At 32.6% G+C, this 23,193-nt stretch overlaps 1 protein-coding gene across 1 annotated transcript in view; it reads left to right on the forward strand.

Moving 5' to 3' along the window:
* PCDH15 (protocadherin-related 15) overlaps positions 1-17,846 on the forward strand; it is a gene marked incomplete at its 5' end in the record, with an annotated part of 518,346 nt that extends 500,500 nt beyond the window's left edge. Inside the window, 3 exons of the mRNA XM_011971273.1 lie at positions 1,438-1,443; positions 15,896-16,004; positions 16,992-17,846. Coding sequence (XP_011826663.1) covers positions 1,438-1,443; positions 15,896-16,004; positions 16,992-17,846 — 970 coding nt within the window. The remainder of the gene's footprint in view (positions 1-1,437; positions 1,444-15,895; positions 16,005-16,991) is intronic.
* Positions 17,847-23,193: the final 5,347 nt, after the last annotated feature.

A 23,193-nucleotide genomic window follows, 5' to 3' on the forward strand; every position in this document is an offset into this window, starting at 1 on the left:
TAAAAATTCGAGAATAACTACTTTTGGACATGATATGTAAAACAACCAAGAATATTGTACAATTTTGAATATGACAATTAAATCCAGAAAACCTTTTATTAACTGGTATTTGGTGGAGTAGAAGGACTATAACATGTTCTTACATGTGACATTCGTAGCAGTTACTAGTAGGAATAAAACAAGTCTCAAAAATCATGAAATTGACCTGGTAATGGAAAAACTGGTTTTAAACAAATGTATTGAGGTTACTTACCATATCAATAATGTTATACAAGGTTTTGTTTAGGATAGTCGTGAATGTTAAAATTGATCTTAATGCTATTATTTTATCACATAATCTAAATTTATAATAGGTTAAAGCATGATTCTGTTTCCAAAATAACAACATAATACAGGGTTCATGCTTTAGATATATACTTTCACTTTTTTCGTAAGTTGAAAACTGATTGTTTCTTTTGTAATTATTGGTGAATGTAGGAATTGAGCCAATATGATTTGATTCTATTTGATTATGTTAATGACCTCTCTCAAGCAAAGATCTTTAGAAGCTAAAAAAAGTACTATGTATAAAGTTAAGTGTGTTTATATGTGACATTAATGAATTATATATTCATTTTAAATTAATAAGAACAGGTATACTATAACATCATCTGGAATCAGTATAATTTGATGGTAGTAATTTTCAAATAGCAACACCTAAGATTATTTTTACTTGAACAATTGTAGTAGACTCACTAGATTTTGCAATTGTAATATATGTATTCATTGAAATAGCTTAAGTTCTACATATGTAATTATCGTATCTTTAGGAAATGTTTAACCTATCCAATAACTTTTTACAGGAATTCTAAGCATAAGTTACTAGAAAATGAATTCGCTTCAAATGAATTATTATCAATTATTTATTTTAAAAATAACAAAATCAAAGATCATTTTGGAAAAAAATACTTCACAAAGTAATAACTTCATATGAATTCTATAATTACCTTGTAATTGTCTTTATAGTAGTTGTATATTTACTTTCTTCAAAACAAAATTTATCTACTTTAAAAGTCAGCGTGCATTAACCAGTTTTACAGAGTTAGGACATAGAAGCGATTTTTAAACTCTCATTTAAAATTTTTGTTTTTGGATTGGCATCATCCGGGTTTAATAGAAGTGAATTTTACCTATATGTAGTAAACAGATTTTATTAGATATAATTTTCTGTGAAAAGAAATTCAAATAATGTCATTTGATTTCATCTAATATATTATTAAATGTCATTCTTATGAATAATAACAAAGTATAAAAACATGCCTTTTATTTTTTTGATATACATACTAATTATTTAAAGCAAGTTCCTGCTCGTATTTTCAGAATTGTTTTAAATTAACTATAGTTAAAACTTCTTTTTTTCTATCACATGTTTTCTGTTTCTCACCTGTGGATACATAGGCATAAGTAAGTAAACAATATCACTTTAATAGAAGAGCATTAGAAAATAGATACAATAGAATAGATTAAAATGCTGTTGTACTGTAAATACAATGATCTTCACCTTTTGCCACAGACTCGCTTACTTTTAAAAGAAAAGCTTTGTCTTCCACACCCAATTTCCTTTTGATGGCATGAGCTTAAAACTGTGTTCCCTGTGATAGTACCTGTGCCTACTGAAAGGAGTTTCAAAATTCTCCTTTTTTTAAATTTTTTAAAATTAGTTTTTAAAAATTCTTAAATTTTAAGAACCTAAAATTTACAAATCTATAAATAGAAATCTATTTATATATTTATTTTAGTCAAACTGATGTGATATTGTTATATCCTTTGGGTGTTTTTCCAAGAGAAATGAAACCAAGAACAAATGCATATAAAAACAACTAGTATATGATATCAAGCCCAGTTGTTCGTGCCATATTTGAAAAATACTTTTCAAGATTCGAAGAGTAAAAGTGTTTGCTCTCATTTAGTTCAAATTGTCTGCATTTTCTTTGTTGTTCAAGTAGGCTTGATGCTCCAGGTCTACCTGTGTGAATTGTTTCTTACAGTTTGTAGCTTTGCCAAAAGACACATTAACAACTGTGGCTTTATTATTTTGTTTCCTATCACCCTAATTTTTCAATATGGCTATTTAATTTCTATTCAGAATATATCTTTTTTATTTCATTCCTGCTAAGTGGGTAAATATTAAACAGTAACTAAAATAAATGTTATTCTGTTTTGGCTTGGAGAGTAAAACCTAATGAGAGACTATTCAGAACCACCTATCAGCCAACATTCCTGGGAGAAGGGTCCAGATGCTTTCCTTAGAGCCATTTAATTTGTGATCTTTGATGTATACAACTTTATTTATGACTCACAGCTACCTATGATTCAGTTTCCATGCATAAGTAAGCCTTTCAGTGATATCAAAGTGATTTTTTTTTTTTAGCATCAATCTTTTTGTTAAGGTGAGCTTTAATTAAAATTTGATCCAGATCAGTCTAAGAAATTACTGACAACACCTTTTCTGATTGGTACTATTTACGTTTTAAAACAAATTTTTCTGTTTGGTATTATGTATAAGGTTTTAAAACTAATTAAGCAAAAAATTTAAGCAGAAGAAAAACTGTGCCACATTTTTAGTGCACATTCAGTTTCTCAACTGTGATTTTTGAACTCTGTGAGACAAACTCCCATCTGTCCTTGGTGATTTCCATTCTCTTAATTTGAAGAACAGGATATTCCACATGTTGGCTCAGAGAGGAGATTACTTTTGGCTCTAGGACAGAAGTACTGACATGAGAGAAAAGGGACAGGTACTGAATCAGATACAGCTAAGGATCTTCTATGCATAACAGGCAGCCCTGAGCATCCTCAGGCAAGGTAAAGATACGAAGTTGGTAGCTTTAATGGTACTCTGCAATGGGAAGAAGTGTGATTTGTGCATAAGGGGACTGTTATGTGTGGACATGGATGCTTTGCTGTATCACACTAACTGAGAAAAACAAAAACAAAAAATACTCTTCCAAAATAATCTAGAGATGAGTACTTATTTTTTTTTTCATTTACATTTCTCATTCTACTCACAACTCTAAGATTTTTCTTCCCTGCCTTTCTGAGACCAGGGACTTAAAATAATGTCTTGCTTAGGTTAGTGTTGTTTGGCCTTTGATGTTTCTAAGTATTTAATAGTAATGAGAGCCATAAAAACATCTTTCTCATGAAAGCTGTGTCACAACTTGTTTCCTCACATTTCATTATCTTCTTTTCTTTCAAGTCTTTTCCTTCTCTACCATTTTCAACAAAGCAGGGGAAATCACTCAGTCTCAGAAGACAGCAAACATCAACAAGTTGTGATGCCCTTTTCTTCCAATACTATTGAGGCTCACAAGGCAGCTCATGTAGACGGATCACTTAAGAGCAACAAACCGAAGTCTGCAAGAACATTCACATTTCTATCTGATGAGGATGCCTTAAGTGCCCATAATCCCCTTTATCAGGAAAACATAAGTCAAGTATCAACAAATTCAGACATTTCCCTGAGAACAGATTTTGTAGACCCATTTTTACCCAAAATACAAGCCAAGAGTAAGTCTCTGAGGGGCCCAAGAGAAAAGATACAGAGGCTGTGGAGTCAGTCAGTCAGCTTACCCAGGAGGCTGATGAGGAAAGTTCCAAATAGACCAGAGATCATAGATCTGCAGCAGTGGCAAGGCACCAGGCAGAAAGCTGAAAATGAAAACACTGGAATCTGTACAAACAAAAGAGGTAGCAGCAATCCATTGCTTACAACTGAAGAGGCAAATTTGACAAAGAAAGAGGAAATAAGGCAAGGTGAAACACTGATTATAAAAGGAACAGAACAGTTGAAATCTCTCTCTTCAGACTCTTCATTTTGCTTTCCCAGGCCTCACTTCTCATTCTCCACTTTGCCAACTGTTTCAAGAACTGTGGAACTCAAATCAGAACCTAATGTCATCACTTCTCCTGCTGAGTGTTCCTTGGAACTTTCTCCTTCAAGGCCTTGTGTTTTAAATTCTTCACTCTCTAGGAGAGAGACACCTATTTGTATGTTAACTGTTGAAACTGAAAGAAATATTTTTGAAAATTTTGCCCATCCACCAAACGTCTCTCCTTCTGCCTGTCCCCCTCCTCCTCCTCCTATTTCTCCTCCTTCTCCTCCTCCTGCTCCTGCTCCTCTTGCTCCTCCTCCTGACATTTCTCCTTTTTCTCTTTTTTGTCCTCCTCCCTCTCCTCCTTCTATCCCTCTTCCTCTTCCTCCTTCTACATTTTTTCCACTTTCCATTTCAACTTCTGGTCCCCCAACTCCACCACTTCTACCTCCATTTCCAACTCTTCCTCCACCACCTCCTTCTATTCCTTGCCCCCCACCTCCTTCAGCTTCGTTTCTGTCCACAGAGTGTGTCTGTATAACAGGTGTTAAATGCACGACCAATATGATGCCTGCCGAGGAAATTAAGTCCTCTATGACACAGCTATCAGCAACAACAGTGTGTAAAACAGACCCTCGGAGAGAACCAAAAGGCATCCTCAAACATGTTAAAAACTTAGCAGAACTTGAAAAATCAGTAGCTAACATGTACAGTCAAATAGAGAAAAACTATCTACGCACAAATGTTTCAGAACTTCAAACTATGTGCCCTTCAGAAGTAACAAATATGGAAATCACATCGGAACCAAACAAGGAGAATTTGAACAATATTGTCGAGGAAACTGAAAAGCAATCTCACAGTCAATCTACTTCACTGTAATGTTACTTTTCTTATTTTAGTTGGGCAAACCCTTTGTTGATCACAGTCTTCAAGTTGAACATCAAATTTGAACTTCAAAGAAGATTCTATTATTTTACCCCAAATTCAATGAAATGCAGTTTTTTCTCATTTTTAATTTAAAAAGATATTAACATCATCACTACTAACTCATATAATAGATTTACCTTAATTTTTAAACTACAAAGTAGCATAATTTGTTCTACATTTATTTGAAAAGTAAGTAATTTTAATCTCTTTCTTAGTGGGAATATGTGGGCATGAAAGTTAGATACCCAACTTAAACCAAAGGCATGTCTATCATGTGGATGCAGTAACATTTACATTTAGTGTTTGAACGTAGTTTTATCTGAATGTTCCAAGAAAAAAGCAGACTGTTACAAATAAGTTAAAAGCGATATCATAGGTTCTGTTTTTTCTTGAAGCCTATGTATTTGGTAAGAAGAAATACTACCAAAGTAAAATACAGTGTACCTAGATTGTAGGAGATGACAGATACAAGGTATTTCAAAATAAATCTCAGGTGCTATAACATGTAGTCATCTGTTTTCTGATGAGAACATCTTTTACTCTGACTTGCTTTTATCTTAGTAGTATGCTTATGGATTTGATAAATCTTATACTTTTTCAATTGCTGTCTTATTCCCTTTATTTCTCATTGTGCTTTCCCTTCCCTTCTTTATAATGAAAATAAATCTTGAGTTGTTGACTTTTGTAAGGCATTTCATTGTTCCAACAGATTTTTAAAGTGCTATTTAATTTTGCTTGTTCACATTATTAATCATCTCCTTAATTTAAATTTTTTCATAAGATTTCTTTTTAAAGAAAGTACAATCTTCAGTTTACGAAATGAAATATAAAAAGCTTAAATAGAAAAATCAAGAGAAATGATATTTGATGAACTATCACTTTTTTAACATAGGTGTCTGCTCTTTGTTTTAAACAAAGAAGGTAAAACTTTATACTTTGGGAAGAGATTTCTGTAGTTGTAGTAATAGTTCTCAGAGCTCCAACTGTTAAATTTGAACAGCATCACTTAAGCTGAGTACTCTCTCTCTTCCTTCCTAAGTAAACTTATACTTTCAATATTAGCATATAATGTATAATATGTGACCAACAAGTAATTACTTTGTTTTTCCCATGAAACACATGGAATACCTTTTATTTACTGGAAGTTCACATTTTGAATGCACGTATAAGTATTTGTTTTACTCTGGAGTTTTAAGATTTTAGAAGATGTAAGTTTGCTCAGAGAAGGGTACAATTCTGAGATACAGGCAAAACTCATACCTAATAATTACTATTGGAAGTATATGAATATAGGTTGAGAACCCTGCTATGCAATATTTCAGAGGTTTTCTTCATCCCTCATATTTCTTCAATAATTTGACCTGGCATTCCTAATTAACAAGATCAGACAGAAAACAATCTGTAAATCTAATTATTTTTATAGCCCATCTGCTTCAAATTTTTTTCATCCAAATCAAGAGTAATTACTTTCTTGGAGTTCTTGAACATGATTTTTTTCTTTCTTTCACTGAAAAACTTCAGTTGCAGTTTTTGTTGGCAGCTGGTCATATGCATGAGAACTTGTGCTATTTGGCGGACTCTGACAAGGTATTATTCACAATTGTTAAGCCTTTAATGTGAGTGTGTCTTTTCTAAGCTAATATCTACCAGCTTTTTGCAAATGTAAAATTTATAGTTTCTTGATAAATCTATAAATAGTAACAAAATAAGTATAAGAAATCCAAACATTTTTGTGTAGATACTTACAGCCTGATTAAATTGTTACATTGCCTTTTACTATAACATTTTACTATCTGCATAATCTGAAAGTTTTATTATTACTCTATACTTTTTAATTGAAACATAGATACCCATGTTTTATACTTAATCTAATCTTTTTCTGACACATTGTATTTGGAGAGTACTAATGTCATTATGAAACATTATAAAAGTCAGTTAAAATATCTTCTATATGAGACATTTTAGTATTATTTGACTGCACAAGCATAAATATTCTTCCTCCTCTCAAACGCTAACTGCTTACAACCTGAGAACCAGACAGTAGAAAAATAACACTTTTTTTCTTAATATTTATTATGACCTTAGTAATATGCATAAGAATTTAATGCATAAGAATTTAATTTAGTAATATGCATAAGAAATTATTAGATACCTTTTAAATAAAGACTTCAGAAAGATGACCATACATTTTTCCTTATTGTTAAAAGTAAACAGTGATACATATAAATGATATAAAATAAATAATACAATTGATTATGAATTGCATGAAAAGGTGCATCAATATTATATAAACTGGCTTTGTAAGTGTCAATAGCCATGTTTTGAAAGCACACAGATAAAGTAAGTAGTGGTTCTGTTATGTACCTCTTTCAAGTAACTTTCTGCCTTTGAGCCAAGACAAGCAATACAAATAACCAAATAAAAGGCAACAAAAATGTTAATGGAAACATTAACATTTAGTTATAGTTTATCTATTGATATTTTATTTTCCACATTGATGGAAAACATTACTAATAAAAGGAGTCAGAAGAAATATGCTAAAAACTAAAGCCTGGCTTTGGTTGGATATTTTATAAGGTATATGACTCAATTGTCACTATTAAAACCTAAATATGAACTTCCTCTACCTGAATTATTTCTAAAAAATATAAATTTGGTAGAAGTTGAAAATGTCTACAATTCTAAAGGCGCTGGAAGGATTATCAGTGTTATAAATATTGGCAGAACCATGTAAGCACTCTACAAAGTTCACTGCAGAACCATTTTAAAGAATAAATTGAGAAGCTTTAGTAAGCATTGTGTTTACTATTTTACAAACAGTTTCAATATACAATGCATCAACCATATAAGATGCTTTCTGATCAGTAGAATTACTTTGTGAAGGCCTCAAAATTTAAAAAAAAAAATTCTACAGAGATCGTTTTGTTGGATTTTAGCAAGTTATGCATGTGCTTCTTTGTAATAATTCTTCATTACACTGATTAATTCTACATAACATGGTTGACAGCATCAGTTTAACACTTTAGATTAACTGCTTAATAAATAACAAGTAGAACATTTTCATTATTAGTAACATTCAGCTTTGAAAACTCTATATTCTTTTTTCCCCTCAAGTATAGTCAAATGTTTCACCATCTTGTGATGTGTGAACCTTATAAATCTTTATGTAATGTTGAATATTTGGCTATTAAATCTCTAAAAACCTCTTCATTTAATTTCTAACATTATAAATGACCCTGAAAGGACAGTCAAGAGTTTGTATTAGTTTTAGAATTAAATTGACATAGAGAAAATATCATACAATCATTTGGAAGAATATATTCAATCATAGACATAATTTTCATCCTATGTTTATTACATTCTTCATGTATAAAACATATCTCTTCCCCTAAGGATTAGTATATGTATCAATACTTGTGTACAACAGAGATCATGTATAATATTTTTTTAGCCCAACTGATCATAAGAGAGTCACATTTTGTCATGATGCACTATTGAAATAAAATAGATTTTGCATGTTTTGTTGCTCATATGGAATGAGGCTCTGGGCTGATCATTAGTTTAGTAATTCAGGCATGAAACCATGATCTTCCTGTTTTGATAATGCCACAAAATATATTTTCCACTGAGATAGTGTTTAGTAGAAATTATCTTTTCAGTTTTACTCAGACGTTTTTTTAAAAGCCCTTATCTGTCATTTTATTTAATATGAAAGTCTAAGATGTTTAATACTGATTTATTTATTTCTGCCTTGCAGGAGAGGTTATGGATCAGAGGTAAGGGCTTTATGGTATTGATGTCATAACAAGCGTAGTAGGAAAGTACTTGTGTAATAGGCAAGACTAAGGTACATTCTTTTGAACTAGGTTGTTTTCTTTGATTTCAACAAAAACGTATTAGTATGTTATGCTATTTATTTTCTTTTATATATGTTGCTTCCTTGTTTTGAGGTTTTAAGTCTGTTATTGAATGGTCAACGATCAACTTGCTTACCTTTTTAAGGACGCATTTCTTTTGTTTTGCATTGCTGTTACTCAGTATTCTGACATTTCCCCAAAATTCATTTGTCTAAGGCTAGACATCTAATTTAGAAACTAGGATTACTGCCTGTAGTCCCAGCTACTTGGGAGGCTGACACAGGAGAATTGCTTGAACTGGGAAGGTGGAGATTGCAGTGAGCCAAGATCACGCCACTGCATCCCAGCCTGGGCGACAGTGAGACTCTGTCTCAAAAAATAAATAAACAAACAAACAAACAAACAAACAAATAAATAAATAGGACTACTTAACTTCTGATCTTCTTACCAGTTCAAAGCTCCATCCTATCACTGTTGAAGCTTGAGATCCTAAAGATTTTAAAAATAATCAGAATGGTAGAAAGCTCTGGGTTTTCCACTGTGTTCATTTGATTCTGTCTTCAGAGAACCTACTGGGCATTCTGGCCAACAGTATTTGGCCAGCTGTACTGCAGGTGATGTTATCCATGAAGTCATTGTGAACCTAGTTTGATTTAGCATACAGCTTCTCAATCAAGAGAAGTATGTGACCTAATAAGTATATGACCTAATTGGATTACATTTTGGAATTCATTATGAGTAAAATAATTAACTCACCAACAACTGTATTATAAAAAGGATATCCCTTCAGTCAAATGGTTGTTCTACTAGCCAGTTTAAACAGTGGGTTCGATGATGGAATTACCTCCCAGAACCTCACTACCCAGTTTTCCAGTACTTAGTCTAATATGCTGTTTTCCCTCCAAAGAGTTACTAACCCCAACATTTGAATTGTGTATCTTGTTTTTTTCTGTTGAAAGTCTGTATTGTTATGAAACGGATCAATGATGACTGTATTAGCTTTAAATAAGTACAAGTGAAAGAAGGAAAAGTCAGGAAGCAATTCCTACCAAATCTGATAATTAATGACTTTCCTAATCATTCTGAAAACACACTTAATGTTTTAGTGCAAGAAATCCACACTTTGGTAAGGAAAAGAAATGGAGAGCTTGTCTTAAATATGTTGATAAATACATACAACTTTATCATTTTGTGTGTTCTACTCTTCTTCCCAATGAACCTTATCATATTTAATGTGATTGGGAAGGAAAAAAAGAAGGGCAACTTAAAACAAAGTTAAACTTGATAAAAGTAATTATATGACACACAGTACTTTTAGAAACATAAATAATTCTTTGTACTGTGAAGCTTAACAAAACAAAAATCTGTATAGATTTCCTGTTTATTAAGGCTATTAAATTTCTCATTAATTAAAAGAGTGATGAAATTAAAACAAATGAATTATTGTTTTATGTTCCAACATAAAGAATTAGTTAAAATATTTAATGCTTTTGGTAGCTAACACATGAATAATGAATAATCCCAAGGAAACACGTTTTAAACTGTCGCCTTTTTTTCCTCTCTTCTCAATCATGATCTACCTTTCCATCTGAATTATTTTCTAAATCTTTTTCTATTTTAATTTCCTTTGACAGCAACAGCAACTGCTGAGGCCCTCTCTTCTTAAACCAGAGGTATCAATTTTCATTTTCTTTTCAACCTCACTGAGTCTTCACTGTGACTTTAAGATCTATTATATTAATTCAGGTAGACATAGTGGGTGTCTGCCAATGTGGCATAATTTTAAAGGAAAAGAAAAGAGTCTTTCAAAATAACTTAAAAAAAAAAAAAAAAGAAACCGAGAAATCACCTCCTGAAGTTGTTCCACATTTTAACCTCATTCTCTGGGAATTAGACAAATAAGGCCATTATTCCTAATAAGTACAAGCCATTCATTGAATGAAGCAGTTAATGAACCTGATCAGTAGTTACTTGTCTTAATCAATCTGAATTCATCTATCCATTCCTGACGTCAGATTTAGCTTATGCAAAGTTTAAAGACAGAATGCTGATATTTATACTTAAATATCATTTTATGTGGTTCAAAATACCTCTTTTGGACACATACATTACAAATTGCCTATGGCATTTTCTTCTGCAATGTGAAGAATATTGTATAATAAATACATATTATTTTATTTACTAATGTTTGTATATGTAATTAAAAATAAAAATACAGTCATCCTACCTTAATTTTATGGCAAATTTAGTATTTCATAAGCTCCACTTACAAAAATTTTATTCCTTTTCCTTTAGTACAGAATTCTATCTTTACTAAAGAGAGGCATTTCTTGGTTAGAATCTACTCTCCAAAATCTGGAGGTTGGGTGGCAGGAATATTAAACTTTTATAAGGTTTTAGCAAAAATTTCATGGAGACGTCTCCATAAAATTTGAATTGGAAAATTCAGGGTTGAAATCCAAACACCAATTACTTTATGCAAGACCTTAGTCAAGATATACATCTGCTGAACATCAGTTTCATCTTCTATAAGATGTTGGCAGTAATATCTACTATGTAAATTCCTAACTCTACAACTGGAATGTAACAGAAATAAATTCAGTAAATTACAATTACTGTTGTTGTTTTTGTTTTGCATCAGTATAAATGTTTGTAATAATTAAATATTAAGTTAATTTATGTCTTCCCTATGTGGACAGCAAAAATGAATTTTAAAAATCACATTAAGTGCTTGATCTACCCAAAAAAATCACTTTGTAGTATGTTACTTTGCATACTTTTCTAAAATCTAGGATTCACCAACTAAGGGGTTGTTATAGTCAACTGGGACTGTGTGGAACAGCAAAAAGGGCCAGGATTCCATTGTTGGTTTAGGTTGACTCATGGATCTGACTGGTCATGAGTTCCTTCCTCGATTTTTTTTTTTTTTTTTTTTTTTTTTTGAGACAGAGTCTTGTTCTCACGCCAGACTGGAGTGCAGTGGCATAATCTCAGCTCACTGCAACCTCCACCTCCTGGGTTCAAGCGATTCTCCTGCCTCAGCCTCCCAAGTAGCTGGGATTACAGGCATACCTCACCATGCCTAGCTAATTTTTGTATTTTTAGTAGAAACGGGGTTTCACTATGTTGGCCAGGATGGTCTCCATTTCTTGACCTTGTGATCTGCCCACCTCGGCCTCCCAAAGTGCTAGGATTACAGGAGTGAGCCACGGCACCTGGGCTCCTTCCTCTTTTTTTTTTTTTTTTTTGAAGGACTGATGCTCTACTCTTCATTCATGAGTGGTGAAAGCATCCAAGAGGGACCTTTTATATTATTTCCTTCTGCTAGTTCTTATCCCTCTTTACTCAACTCAGAAATACAGAGTGACTGAATCAAGGGCTGTCTTGCTGAGTTTCCTGGGTTCCTATCCCCATCCCTTCTATGCTTCTTATTACATTTTTAATGCAATTGATGTCATATGCATTGTAGCTAGCAAGAGCTGAGTGTTATTTTCCCTTTATGAAAAAAAAAGTATTTATGTAAAGAAAATTCTTTGATGCTGACTTCTAAAATCCAAAATCCACTCAGTTGCATTATTTCTCCATAAATATTTACTTGAAATTTTTATTTTGTCTTTCCTACTATTTCTTAATGTTGTTAAAAGTCTACTTCAAAACTGTTAGAAGTTATTTTCTCAGTATCCATATGTATTCAATTCCACATTCATTGGTCAAACAGTTTGAAAATATTCGTTCCGAGACCTATTTCCTTCTTTTAAACCAGTATCTTTACACTGGGTTTTACATACCTTAAAATTCTTAGCTTTCCTATAGGAAACATGTTTTTACAAAGTACTTAGTTTGAAATAACTTAAATCTAGACTTTAACTTTGTCCCAGTTTCTTCCAGGTCTTTCTTAACCTCATTCCTTCACCCGCCTCAACCTTCCTATAATAAATACATTTTTGTTGAAATAAAACCTATGCCCATGAAAAAGTATAAAGCATGCTATATAACTAGATGAATTTTTACAGAGCACACATACACCTCAAGCTCCTGTGTGTCAACACCTAGATATCAGGTTTTCTTCCCCTACCACTGACCTGGCCTGTAACATATTCTTTAGTCTGTTCTTGAAATTTATATAAATAGAATGATACAATATATTTCATTGGTACCTGACCTATATTGCTCAACATTCTGTTTGGGAGAATCATTTATGTTGTTGTGTGACGTAGTAGCGTGTTTTTCTCATGGACTTTTGCATTGTTGCCAGTTTGGGACTGTTACGAATAATGTGTTTTCTCACAAATGTTCATGTTTCTGTTGGGTATTTAACTATAAATTTAAGTTCTGCGAAAGAAGAAATGATTATATTTAATTTAGTACTATTGCCAAACATATTCTAAAAAGTTTTACCAGTTAGTAATCTCTAGAGACGTAGATGAGAGTTTTAGTTGTTCTGTGTCCCTGCAAATACATAGTATTGTTCATCGTGGGTTTTTCTAAATATTAGTCATTCTGGTGAACAAACTATACTAGTTTTAACATCAAACTTGGATTCTTTTAGAGTAGGTTCACAAACTATTTGTAAACTGCAAAATTGTGATATAGAAGAGGTAATGCAAATGTAAATACCTATAGGATCTAGGGTAGTAATGTAAGTGAATGGAGTTTATTAAACACAATGCAATAGCAGATGGCAGATTTCATAGTGACTAAGGTGTAAATGTAGAAAAATGTTGTTGGGGATACTGTCTTAAACAGGAGAGAACATGCTTACTGTAAAAATTAATCTGGTCAACTAGATTCTTGGAATGTAAAAATAGGATCCTAGTGTTTCCATCTTTTTATTTTTCAAGAGAAACCAACATCCACATTTTTGATGTCATTTTCTGATTAGCACTGTTAGTAATGAATTCAATTTTTAAAAATGATGTTGGCCACACCAAGCACAACTGAGGATCCTTGTCCATATCGATCATGCAGGCTGCAAATTTCCACACTTTGTAAATGACATATTTGTGCCCTCAGAGGACGGCATTTTTTTCCTGACTCATTACTATTCCTGGATCACCAAAATTAAATTTTTATAAATAATAGATGATATAAATATGTACCAATCTATTTTCCTGTGAGTACCTATCCTTTTCCCTCTCTTCTCTTATTCCATTGCAAAATAAATTTGGTTAACCTTTGCCATTTAACCTGCTTAACATGTTAAAGTAGAATTGAAAAGGGAAATGTAGAGAAATTGCATTTGATAGTTATCAGAAACTGTCTTCACATGTATGTCTCAAGAAAAACACCTTTCTCTAAGAGTAGAGTTTGACAAAAATATGTATGTTTAGAGTTTAGAACTAGAAATATTAAAAGTGCCTCTATTCTAACAAATTCTTTTTTTCCTTTAAAAGCCTTAAATTTAGAGGCCGGGCGCATTGGCTCACGCCTGTAATCCCAGCACGTTGGGAGGCCAAGGTGGGGCTGATCACGACGTCAGGATCAAGACCATCCTGGCTAACACCGTGAAACCCCCTCTCTACTAAAAACACAAAAAATTAGCCGGGCGTGGTGGCGGGCACCTGTAGGCCCAGCTACTCAGGAGGCTGAGGCAGGAGAATGGCGTGAACCCGGGAGGCGGAGCTTGCAGTGAGCCGAGATAGCGTCACTGCTCTCCAGCTTGGGCGACAAAGAAAGACTCCATCTCAAAAACACAAAACAAAAAAAACAAACAAAAAAACCCCCCGAAATTTATAGTTAGCAGTATGTTTTAAAGTATAAACATCCTTGGGAAGCATCACACATTAACTTAAATTCTTGTTATCAGATGATCTTATCAGAACAGTTTTAATGAATAGAAGAATACTGGGTACTAGAAAACTGTTAGTGGGGAGATGAAAACAATGCTGTAGATAGTGTTATAATTTTTCTTAAGGCCAACATCACATAATAATTTAACTTAAAATTGAGTTAAATATTAACTGTCTATTGATAATTTTAAAACACATCCAACAACAAGTGAAAATGCTCATCTGCAAGCTTTAACAGATTTGCCATTAGAAAAAATCTACTTTTTCCCCTTCAGGTCAAATTATATAACGTTATTTTGTATCAAATAGCTACAGCCAGAAAAAAAATGAATAGGTTTGACTAACACTTTTAAATAGAGTTATTTTAATTGCTTTAACTGACACTTGTATTTAACGTTATTTTGGCAGGAATGTTTTGAGAATCATCGAATTCTAGGTGTGGAAATCTGACTTTGAGCTGAAACGTGATAAGAATTTGTTTTCAAATGCAATTTTTCTTTTTGAACAATAGGAATTATCCATGGAGTCTGGAATTGATCCTGGCCAGGAATATGGACAAGATTATTACAGTTATGAGCATGGGTACATCTTCAGATTTTTTAATTCAGATTCTTATTTTAATATTTTATTAACAGGAAATTATTAAGTGATTATTATTACTAGAATTTGTTTGTAATGTCATGTCAATCTCGCTAGTATAATATCTGAAAATGAATAGTATATCAAGCTTTAATTTTAACCAAGTTTTAACCATTTTTCTATATTGAGTTCCATATTGATATTTTACATTGACATTGATTGCAATTCTAGAAATGCGGTAAAATTATTCAAAATTATTTGTATGGGAAATAGATGTCAAACATATTTGCTCAATTCCTAAATTCACCATTTCTTTCTTATGAGATGTTAATGTTTTATCTGATCAGTTTAAAGTTTTGCCCAAGAGCAGTTGGGAAGCAGAAAACATACCTTAGAATTCACTGATAAGTGTCTCAAAAGTCACTTATACACATATAAATTAGCTGCTTTCAAAAAAAATACTGTAGAAAATTGTGAAGACCATTACAGACCATGTTTGAAGCAACTTTTTGCTACCAAGGTACAGATTTTGTGTTGTGAATGAGCCATTACACTTTTCCAAAGTATCTATTTTGTGTTCTGGATTCTTCAGCTAGTTGAGACACAATATGGCTTTTTCCTCGTTTTAGTTTCTCCAAAAACGAGTATCTGAAATAACTCAACTGTCTTTATTGTTATTCCAGGGTCCCATTATGGCAAAAAAATCACTGGTCATCAGGTAGCAGTTCTTACTCTACAGTTTTGTAACTAGTTTACAGGGAGCCTGATAGGTGCTGTGTAAATATCTGTCTATTGAATGGTGGAAGAGAAAGAAGGAAACAGATCACTCATGGTAGATTCTACAGAAATCACATGACAAACTGTTTCAAGCTGTAAGTTTATATTTCAGGTATGAAATGCCTCAATATGGGAGTCGCCGTCGATTGTTACCACCAGCTGGACAAGAGGAATATGGTGAGGTGGTTGGTGAAGCTGAGGAAGAATATGAGGAGGAAGAGGTAATTACTGTAATTTTATTATGTAAGATAATCCATGAAAAATATTGTTTAACCCTACATGACCAGCAGCTATAGAACATTTCAACTTTTAGAAATTCCTTTCGTTTAGCGCATATTTTCCATAGAAATTTAACAATGCTGACCATTTCATTGCCTTGTCTTTGGAGGAAAATTAATTCTTGATAATTTAATTTATGTCCTTGTAAAAGTGTTAAACATTTGGAAAGGCCACAATAAAAATTTTGTTTCCTAAAATTCTAAATCATGCTCCATAAAGATATTGTAATCAAATATATTTTAAAGTTCTGCAATACAAAGGTTATTTTTGTTCCCACATTATCTAGCAAACTAAAAGTCATGAAAAAATATAGTCCCCACCTTTCAATTATCAGAGAAAAGTATATTATTTCCACTAATAATTTTCAAGGAATTATGTAAATTGTGTTTAAATTAGCATGACTCATTTCTATAAAATTCTTATACTTTGTCTTCACTATTTACCTGGCAAATGTATACAAAAACAACACTAACAACAAATAAATGTCACTGTGGCTTTAACATGTATAAAATTTCATAAAATAGATTTATCATAAAATAAGATAAATCGTCATATTTTCATGATTATTGAAAATTTAGTTCAAGGGAATACAGAAAGCTATTAACCAAAGTCTAATGACAGAAGAAGGAAGAGGCAATAATTCTTTCTTTTTTATTTGATCTAAGGTGCAAAATAAACTTTGAGTAACAAGAAGGAAATTAATGTATTTGGGTATTGTAAAGTACAAGCTAAAATAAAATAATTTACTTTCTCTTAATCACCTTCTGTCTATATGCAGTAGAAATTTTTGTGATTGTTTTCTTAAGCCAGTTATATAACATTCATGAAGCTATCACCCACAGATTCATTCCTGCGTAACTTACGTGGGACAAGGTCATATCATAGCTATCTCTAAGCTGACACTTCAATTGCATTTTCACAATTTTCAGGAAGAGCCAAAGAAAATTAAAAAACCAAAAGTTGAAATTAGAGAGCCTAGTGAGGAGGAAGAAGTAGTTGTAACTATCGAAAAACCACCAGCAGCTGAGCCTACATATACAACATGGAAGAGAGCCAGGATATTCCCCATGATTTTTAAGAAAGTTAGAGGATTAGCTGATAAAAGAGGAATCGTTGACCTTGAGGGTGAAGAGTGGCAGAGACGCCTTGAGGAAGACGATAAAGATTATTTGAAACTCACTCTGGACCAAGAGGAAGCAACAGAAAGCACTGTAGAATCAGAGGAGGAATCCTCCAGTGACTATACTGAATACAGTGAAGAAGAGTCTGAGTTCAGTGAGTCTGAGACTACAGAAGAGGAATCTGAGTCAGAGACACCCTCTGAGGAGGAGGAGAGTTCTACCCCTGAATCAGAAGAATCTGAGTCCACAGAGTCAGAAGGAGAAAAAGCAAGGAAAAACATTGTGCTTGCAAGAAGAAGACCCATTGTTGAGGAAGTCAAGGAAGTCAAGGATAGGAAAGAGGAGCCACAAGAAGAACAAAAAGAACTTAAGGTGGAAGAAGAAGAACACTCAGAAGAAGAGGAAAGTGGACCGGTCCCTGTGGAAGAAAGTACAGACCTTGAAGCTCAAGATGTCCCTGAAGAAGGCAGTGCAGAATCAGCTTCGGTGGAAGGAGGTGTGGAAAGTGAGGAGGAATCAGAATCAGGTAGTAGTAGCAGTAGTAGCGAAAGTCAGTCTGGAGGTCCATGGGGCTATCAGGTGCCAGCGTATGACAGAAGCAAGAATGCAGACCAAAAGAAGTCGCCAGGAGCAAACTCTGAAGGTTACAACACAGCACTTTAAAAGAGATCACAGTAGGTGGGAGTTTTGCTGTGATGAGTGCTCTCGTGTGCAGTGCCTTCTGTGTGTTCTCCAAAGTGACACTTGAAAGGGAGGAAATTGATCATGATTTTGATATGACTTATGATCAGAAGCATGCCAGAAAAGTGAATATATATGCTGTCCAAATCGATTTGTGTATTAGACTGTATTAGAGTAAAACTCACTAATCCTTCCTATATTAGTAAATCAGAACACATGCAATCAGCTAATCAATATTTAATATTTACTGGTAGGATTTTTGTTAATGCAATGTGGCACTATGTATTATCAGTGACACTCTGTCTACTGGAATGGATGGCATATATATATACACACACACTAATATATATGTTTTTATATCATCTTTCAAAATAAATACTAAGACAAGCTTCAACAAATTATATCTTTAACAGTTTACTTTTGCATATATGTACATTTCAACTGGCAAAGGTATTATAAAAATTATGAACATCTTCAAATAAGTTTGTATCTGCAACTTCAAATATTAGGAGTTCAATTAAATAACATTTTCAATTAAAAATTATTACAGCTTATTTTCTGTTTATTATGAGCTACAGTGGATTTAAAAATAAATGTAACAGTTATAAATTTTTTTCTAGGTAAATAAACTATAATTTTGAAATATAGTTCTGAAAATCAGAATGCATGCAATGTGTTGATAGTTCACATATTCCAAAAATGCAATACTATTTTGAGAAAAACACAGTATTGCTTAACCCTTGCTTCTTGCTATTTTTAATGTTGATTGGTAAAAGTCAAATGAATTTGTGAAAACGTCCAGTTGCTTACAAAAGGAAAGTTTAGTATAATTAGCTTTCAGTTTTGTGTATTACTAGGTAAATGATGCAGACTGAGAAGATATTTTCTTTTAAGTTAGTGTATTGTATTGGACAACCCAGAAAACCAGGATACATCAAGTAAATAAATGCATTAAATTATACATCAAGTAAATAAATAAAGTCAAGTAAATAAATGCATCAAATTATACAAAATGCATTAAATTATACAAAAGTTTTGGCTAACTAGAGAATACATTACAAATTAGAATCATGTGGTTTAAAAATATTTTTAAAATATTGGGAATAGAAGCGTTACTATGAACAGAATATACTGAAGCTGTTCATTCCTTTCAATTTAACTTTCCTGAATAGTATAGCAGCTGTCAAATAGTGGATCAGCTCCTTAAATAAAAGTAATACATTTTTTTTCCATGTGGATCGGCAATTTGATCTAAAAGAATACATGTGTTTCCGGAAATGTCTGCTTTCCAACTCAACAATACATTTTTCAAACATTAATAAGCCCTGAAGCCAACAAAGGATTGGTGAAAAGAAATGTATGTTAATAAAGACTGGCTTCCTTCTATCTCTCTTGAGTGATTTACCTTTGATAGCTTTCTAAATGTCATGGTTTTGGATTTCACAGGCAATGTAATTGTTGCCTTTTTAATTTATTTGATAGTGACTCACATATTTTTGTTTATTTTGTCAGTGGGCAAGAAAAAGAATGATCAAGTTAGTTGTAGATCGAGAGTATGAAACCAGCTCAACTGGAGAAGACAGCGCTCCTGAATGTCAGAGACACCGTCTTCACCATCCTAGTATCCACAGTAATATCAATGGCAATATATATATTGCACAGAATGGTTCTGTGGTGAGAACCCGCCGTGCCTGCCTCACGGACAACTTAAAAGTTGCTTCCCCTGTTCGATTGGGAAGGCACTTTAAGAAACTAGACAAGTTGGCAGTGACACATGAGGAGAATGTGCCTCTGAACACATTATCAAAGGGGCCATTTTCTACTGAGAAAATGAATGCAAGACCAACTCTGGTTACATTTGCCCCTTGCCCAGCGGTGAAGACACTAGGGAACAGGCTGAAAAGCACAGTTGAACAGGAGTCCATGATTGACAGTAAGAACATCAAGGAGGCTTTGGAATTTCATAGTGACCACACACAGTCCGATGATGAAGAGCTTTGGATGGGTCCCTGGAATAACCTCCATATACCAATGACAAAACTGTGACCAATTTTTTTAAAAGATATTTTAATTTTTACTTCCGTTTTTAATAAACCGTGCTTTTTATTGTCACTGAGAAGACAATGTATGGAATTTATATCGTGCACACAAGCTAAAACTTTGAACAATATGCTTTAAAATTTTGAAAGAGACAGATTTGCATTCATATTGTTATCAATTAATTGTTTTTCCCAGAAAATCCTTCTGGACATACTTTCACTAAATAACCTATCATTTAAACATTTAGCTGTTTTGTTGGGTCTTGAATTTTTTTCGTTTTAATAAACAAGAAATAATTACTAAGTAATTTATATTTTATTGATTAATATAGATTATGCCTCATTTCTAGCTCCACAAAACCTTTTTAGTACATGTAATTTTATTTTCCATAGCCAAAAGGGCAAAAAGGAAATGGAGGATATTTACAGGCAATGAGTTTATACAGCTGCTGTCTACACTGCCCTAATTTTTAAAATGAAATGAAAGCTAGAATTGCAAAGTAAAGTAAATGAGGGAATCACCTGTAAATTATTTTAAATCATGAGTTTGTTTTCTTTATTGTCCAGTATAAAGGTTTTCACATTTTACCATAAATACATTTATATCTTGACCCTTTAGGAAACCACTTGAAGTCATATGTCTTTTTATCAATATTATTTACAATATTCCCTGGTCCCTCTATCTCATATCAAATATGGTAGATAATTAAGTTTAATCACTCGAAGTTAAATAATTGTTTGGAGCAACATGGGAATCTCACCATTAGCAAAGCTTTTAGGGAAGTGAGAAAGGTTCTAGTAAACAATAATGCATCTAGAATGACAATTTCATAATGGAAGACATGATGAGAATAGGGAAGTCTCCCATTAATGTCACTAGACTTTAATAGTTTGTAAACCCAGCATATCAGAGTAAAGGAATTTGGCAGGGTCGAAATTTATATAATATAGGAAGCCTATAAAGGCTATGAATTCATAACTTCAAATGTTGTGTTTAACTTCTTCCATTTTCAGTTTATTTATAGAATATTTTAATGCACATATTTATGTGCCTAAAATTCAGAACCAGGAAATCATTGCCTGGGCATTTTTTAAAATCAAAGAACATAGTCTTGATTTTTTACCATTGAACAAAGCACAGTGTTTCATCATAAATAGAAATGAAAACAGAATATCCTTTAAAAAACTTGCCTTGTGTGTTGCTTATTTTCCAGATGTAAAAAGAATGAAACAATATAGGTTAAGAGAATTCAGCATTCTATTGAATATTACTTAGTATGATATAGATGTAGCTCACTTCAAATTTTGCACAGTATTGACCAAGTTCAGGTTTTAATGAAATTTCCTCATGCATGCTTAATATATGGTTGAAGGATTGAATAATGCACTATTATTTATTTCCCCTTACATGTTTCACATCTTAAAAATTGTTTATTATTATGCTATTTCCTTATTTCCAAAGTGAATGAATTGTATTAATATAAACTTGCCAACTTGTAAGAGTAGTATGTTTTTACTTCAGATTTCCAAGAAAATATTTGAGATCAAATACAGTAACATCTCATCTGCCTTATTTTATTGAAAATTAATGCATTCCATACCCTTGCAAAAAAACAAAACAAAACAAAACAAAACAAAACCTAGTGGCATCAGCTAGGAGATTAGAAACATAGAATCATGACCATACTTCCTAGTCTACCAAACAAGCATCCACATTTTCATAAGATCCTAAGGTGGTTTATATGCATATTAAATTTTGGAAGCAATGAAGTCTGGGGCTTATTCCTTCAAGCACCAAAGCAAGGGTTTTTAGTATAGGATACTTTGTATAGGAATTAGATTGAGCATGTATTTCTCTACTAATTCAATCAGAGGTCATCGAATATAATTTATTATTATCTTGATACCCCCAGATCATCTCAGTCAGCATCCCATGATATTCTCTCTATATACAGCTTCATATTGTGTTTTTGTCCTTTGATTTCTGACTGTGACATTTAACTTATTCTGTTATTGTGCCTTTCTCACAGTTTTTTTCTTTCAGTTTACAGCTTCTAGTATCCTGGTGGGAAAGTTTGTGTTTTTGTTTGTTTTCTTATTATTGAAAAATCATGAAGCTTAAGATGGGAATTAGGTACATGGATTCAAGCAAATGTTTTGCGACTCTTAGATGCTTTCTTTGGTTACCAGTAAATTTGGAAATCTGATGTTGGCGGAAGTCTCACGGCCTGATATATGAAATGTCACTGTATTTTAAACTACATTTTTTATGAGAAAATATGCAAAATTTTACAAACCACTTAGCACACACATTTCAGTAATTTAAACTTGATTATTTCCTTACAAACAATCATGAAGTCAATCTATTACTTAATGGAGATAGCATAAAGAGAAGCAGAATTTACACAGAGCAACCAAACCAAATATTTGGTCAGTATATTTTGGGTAGACGAGCAGCAAAATTATTACTAACTAAATAAATCCGAATCAATTTAATAGTTACTTTAATAGAAATTTCACTAGTCTATAAATCCCTGACTCAGGATTAAAACTGTGGAACCCAGAAGAAATACCCAAGTGTGTTTAATCTTAAGAATACTTCATATAAATAATGTTTCAATATTTATAAAGAAATTGGTTGTTATTTTTCCTAGAAAGGTGTAGGAAAGTTTCCTTGTTGTTCTCAATCATCACTAGCTTCAGTCAGGCAGAAGAAACAGCAGGTCTTGGCTAATCAAGATGAGAACAGATGATGTAATGACTAATATTGCAACCTGTTGATTTTAGGTCTTGTGGGCATTAAGAGAAAGCAGATGAAGAATGAGAAAATATAGTCAGAGTGACATAGGACATTTGTGACAATGACCATTGAATCACAGATGTTAATCTCCTTCTCTCAATTTGTCTTTTTCACTAATTACAGACTCTGAGAGTTGTAATAGAATTGCAACTGTAGGTTGGCCAAAACCATCTTTTTAAAATACAGAGAAAAGTTTGCCTTGAATTTTATATGTGATATGTCATTTATGTTATTATACCACATTGTTCACAGGGATGTTAAAATGTATTATTTACTTAAGTGGTTATTTCCAAAGGTGATTCAGTAGTTACTATAAAATATTGTTTAAAAACATTTTTATATCATAGAGCCAGAAGTAATTGAATATTGACTCTCAAGGGAAGACATTTTCTTTCTTTTATTTCATGAGCTTTGATTTTTCTCTTTCTCTACTTCACCTTCTTCGTTTTATACCATAAGTGAGATTTATATACCACTTGAATTTAATTAG

The sequence above is a fragment of the Mandrillus leucophaeus genome, unplaced genomic scaffold (genome assembly GCF_000951045.1).
Source record: "Mandrillus leucophaeus isolate KB7577 unplaced genomic scaffold, Mleu.le_1.0 Scaffold999, whole genome shotgun sequence".
NCBI classification, from domain to species: Eukaryota; Metazoa; Chordata; class Mammalia; order Primates; family Cercopithecidae; genus Mandrillus; species Mandrillus leucophaeus.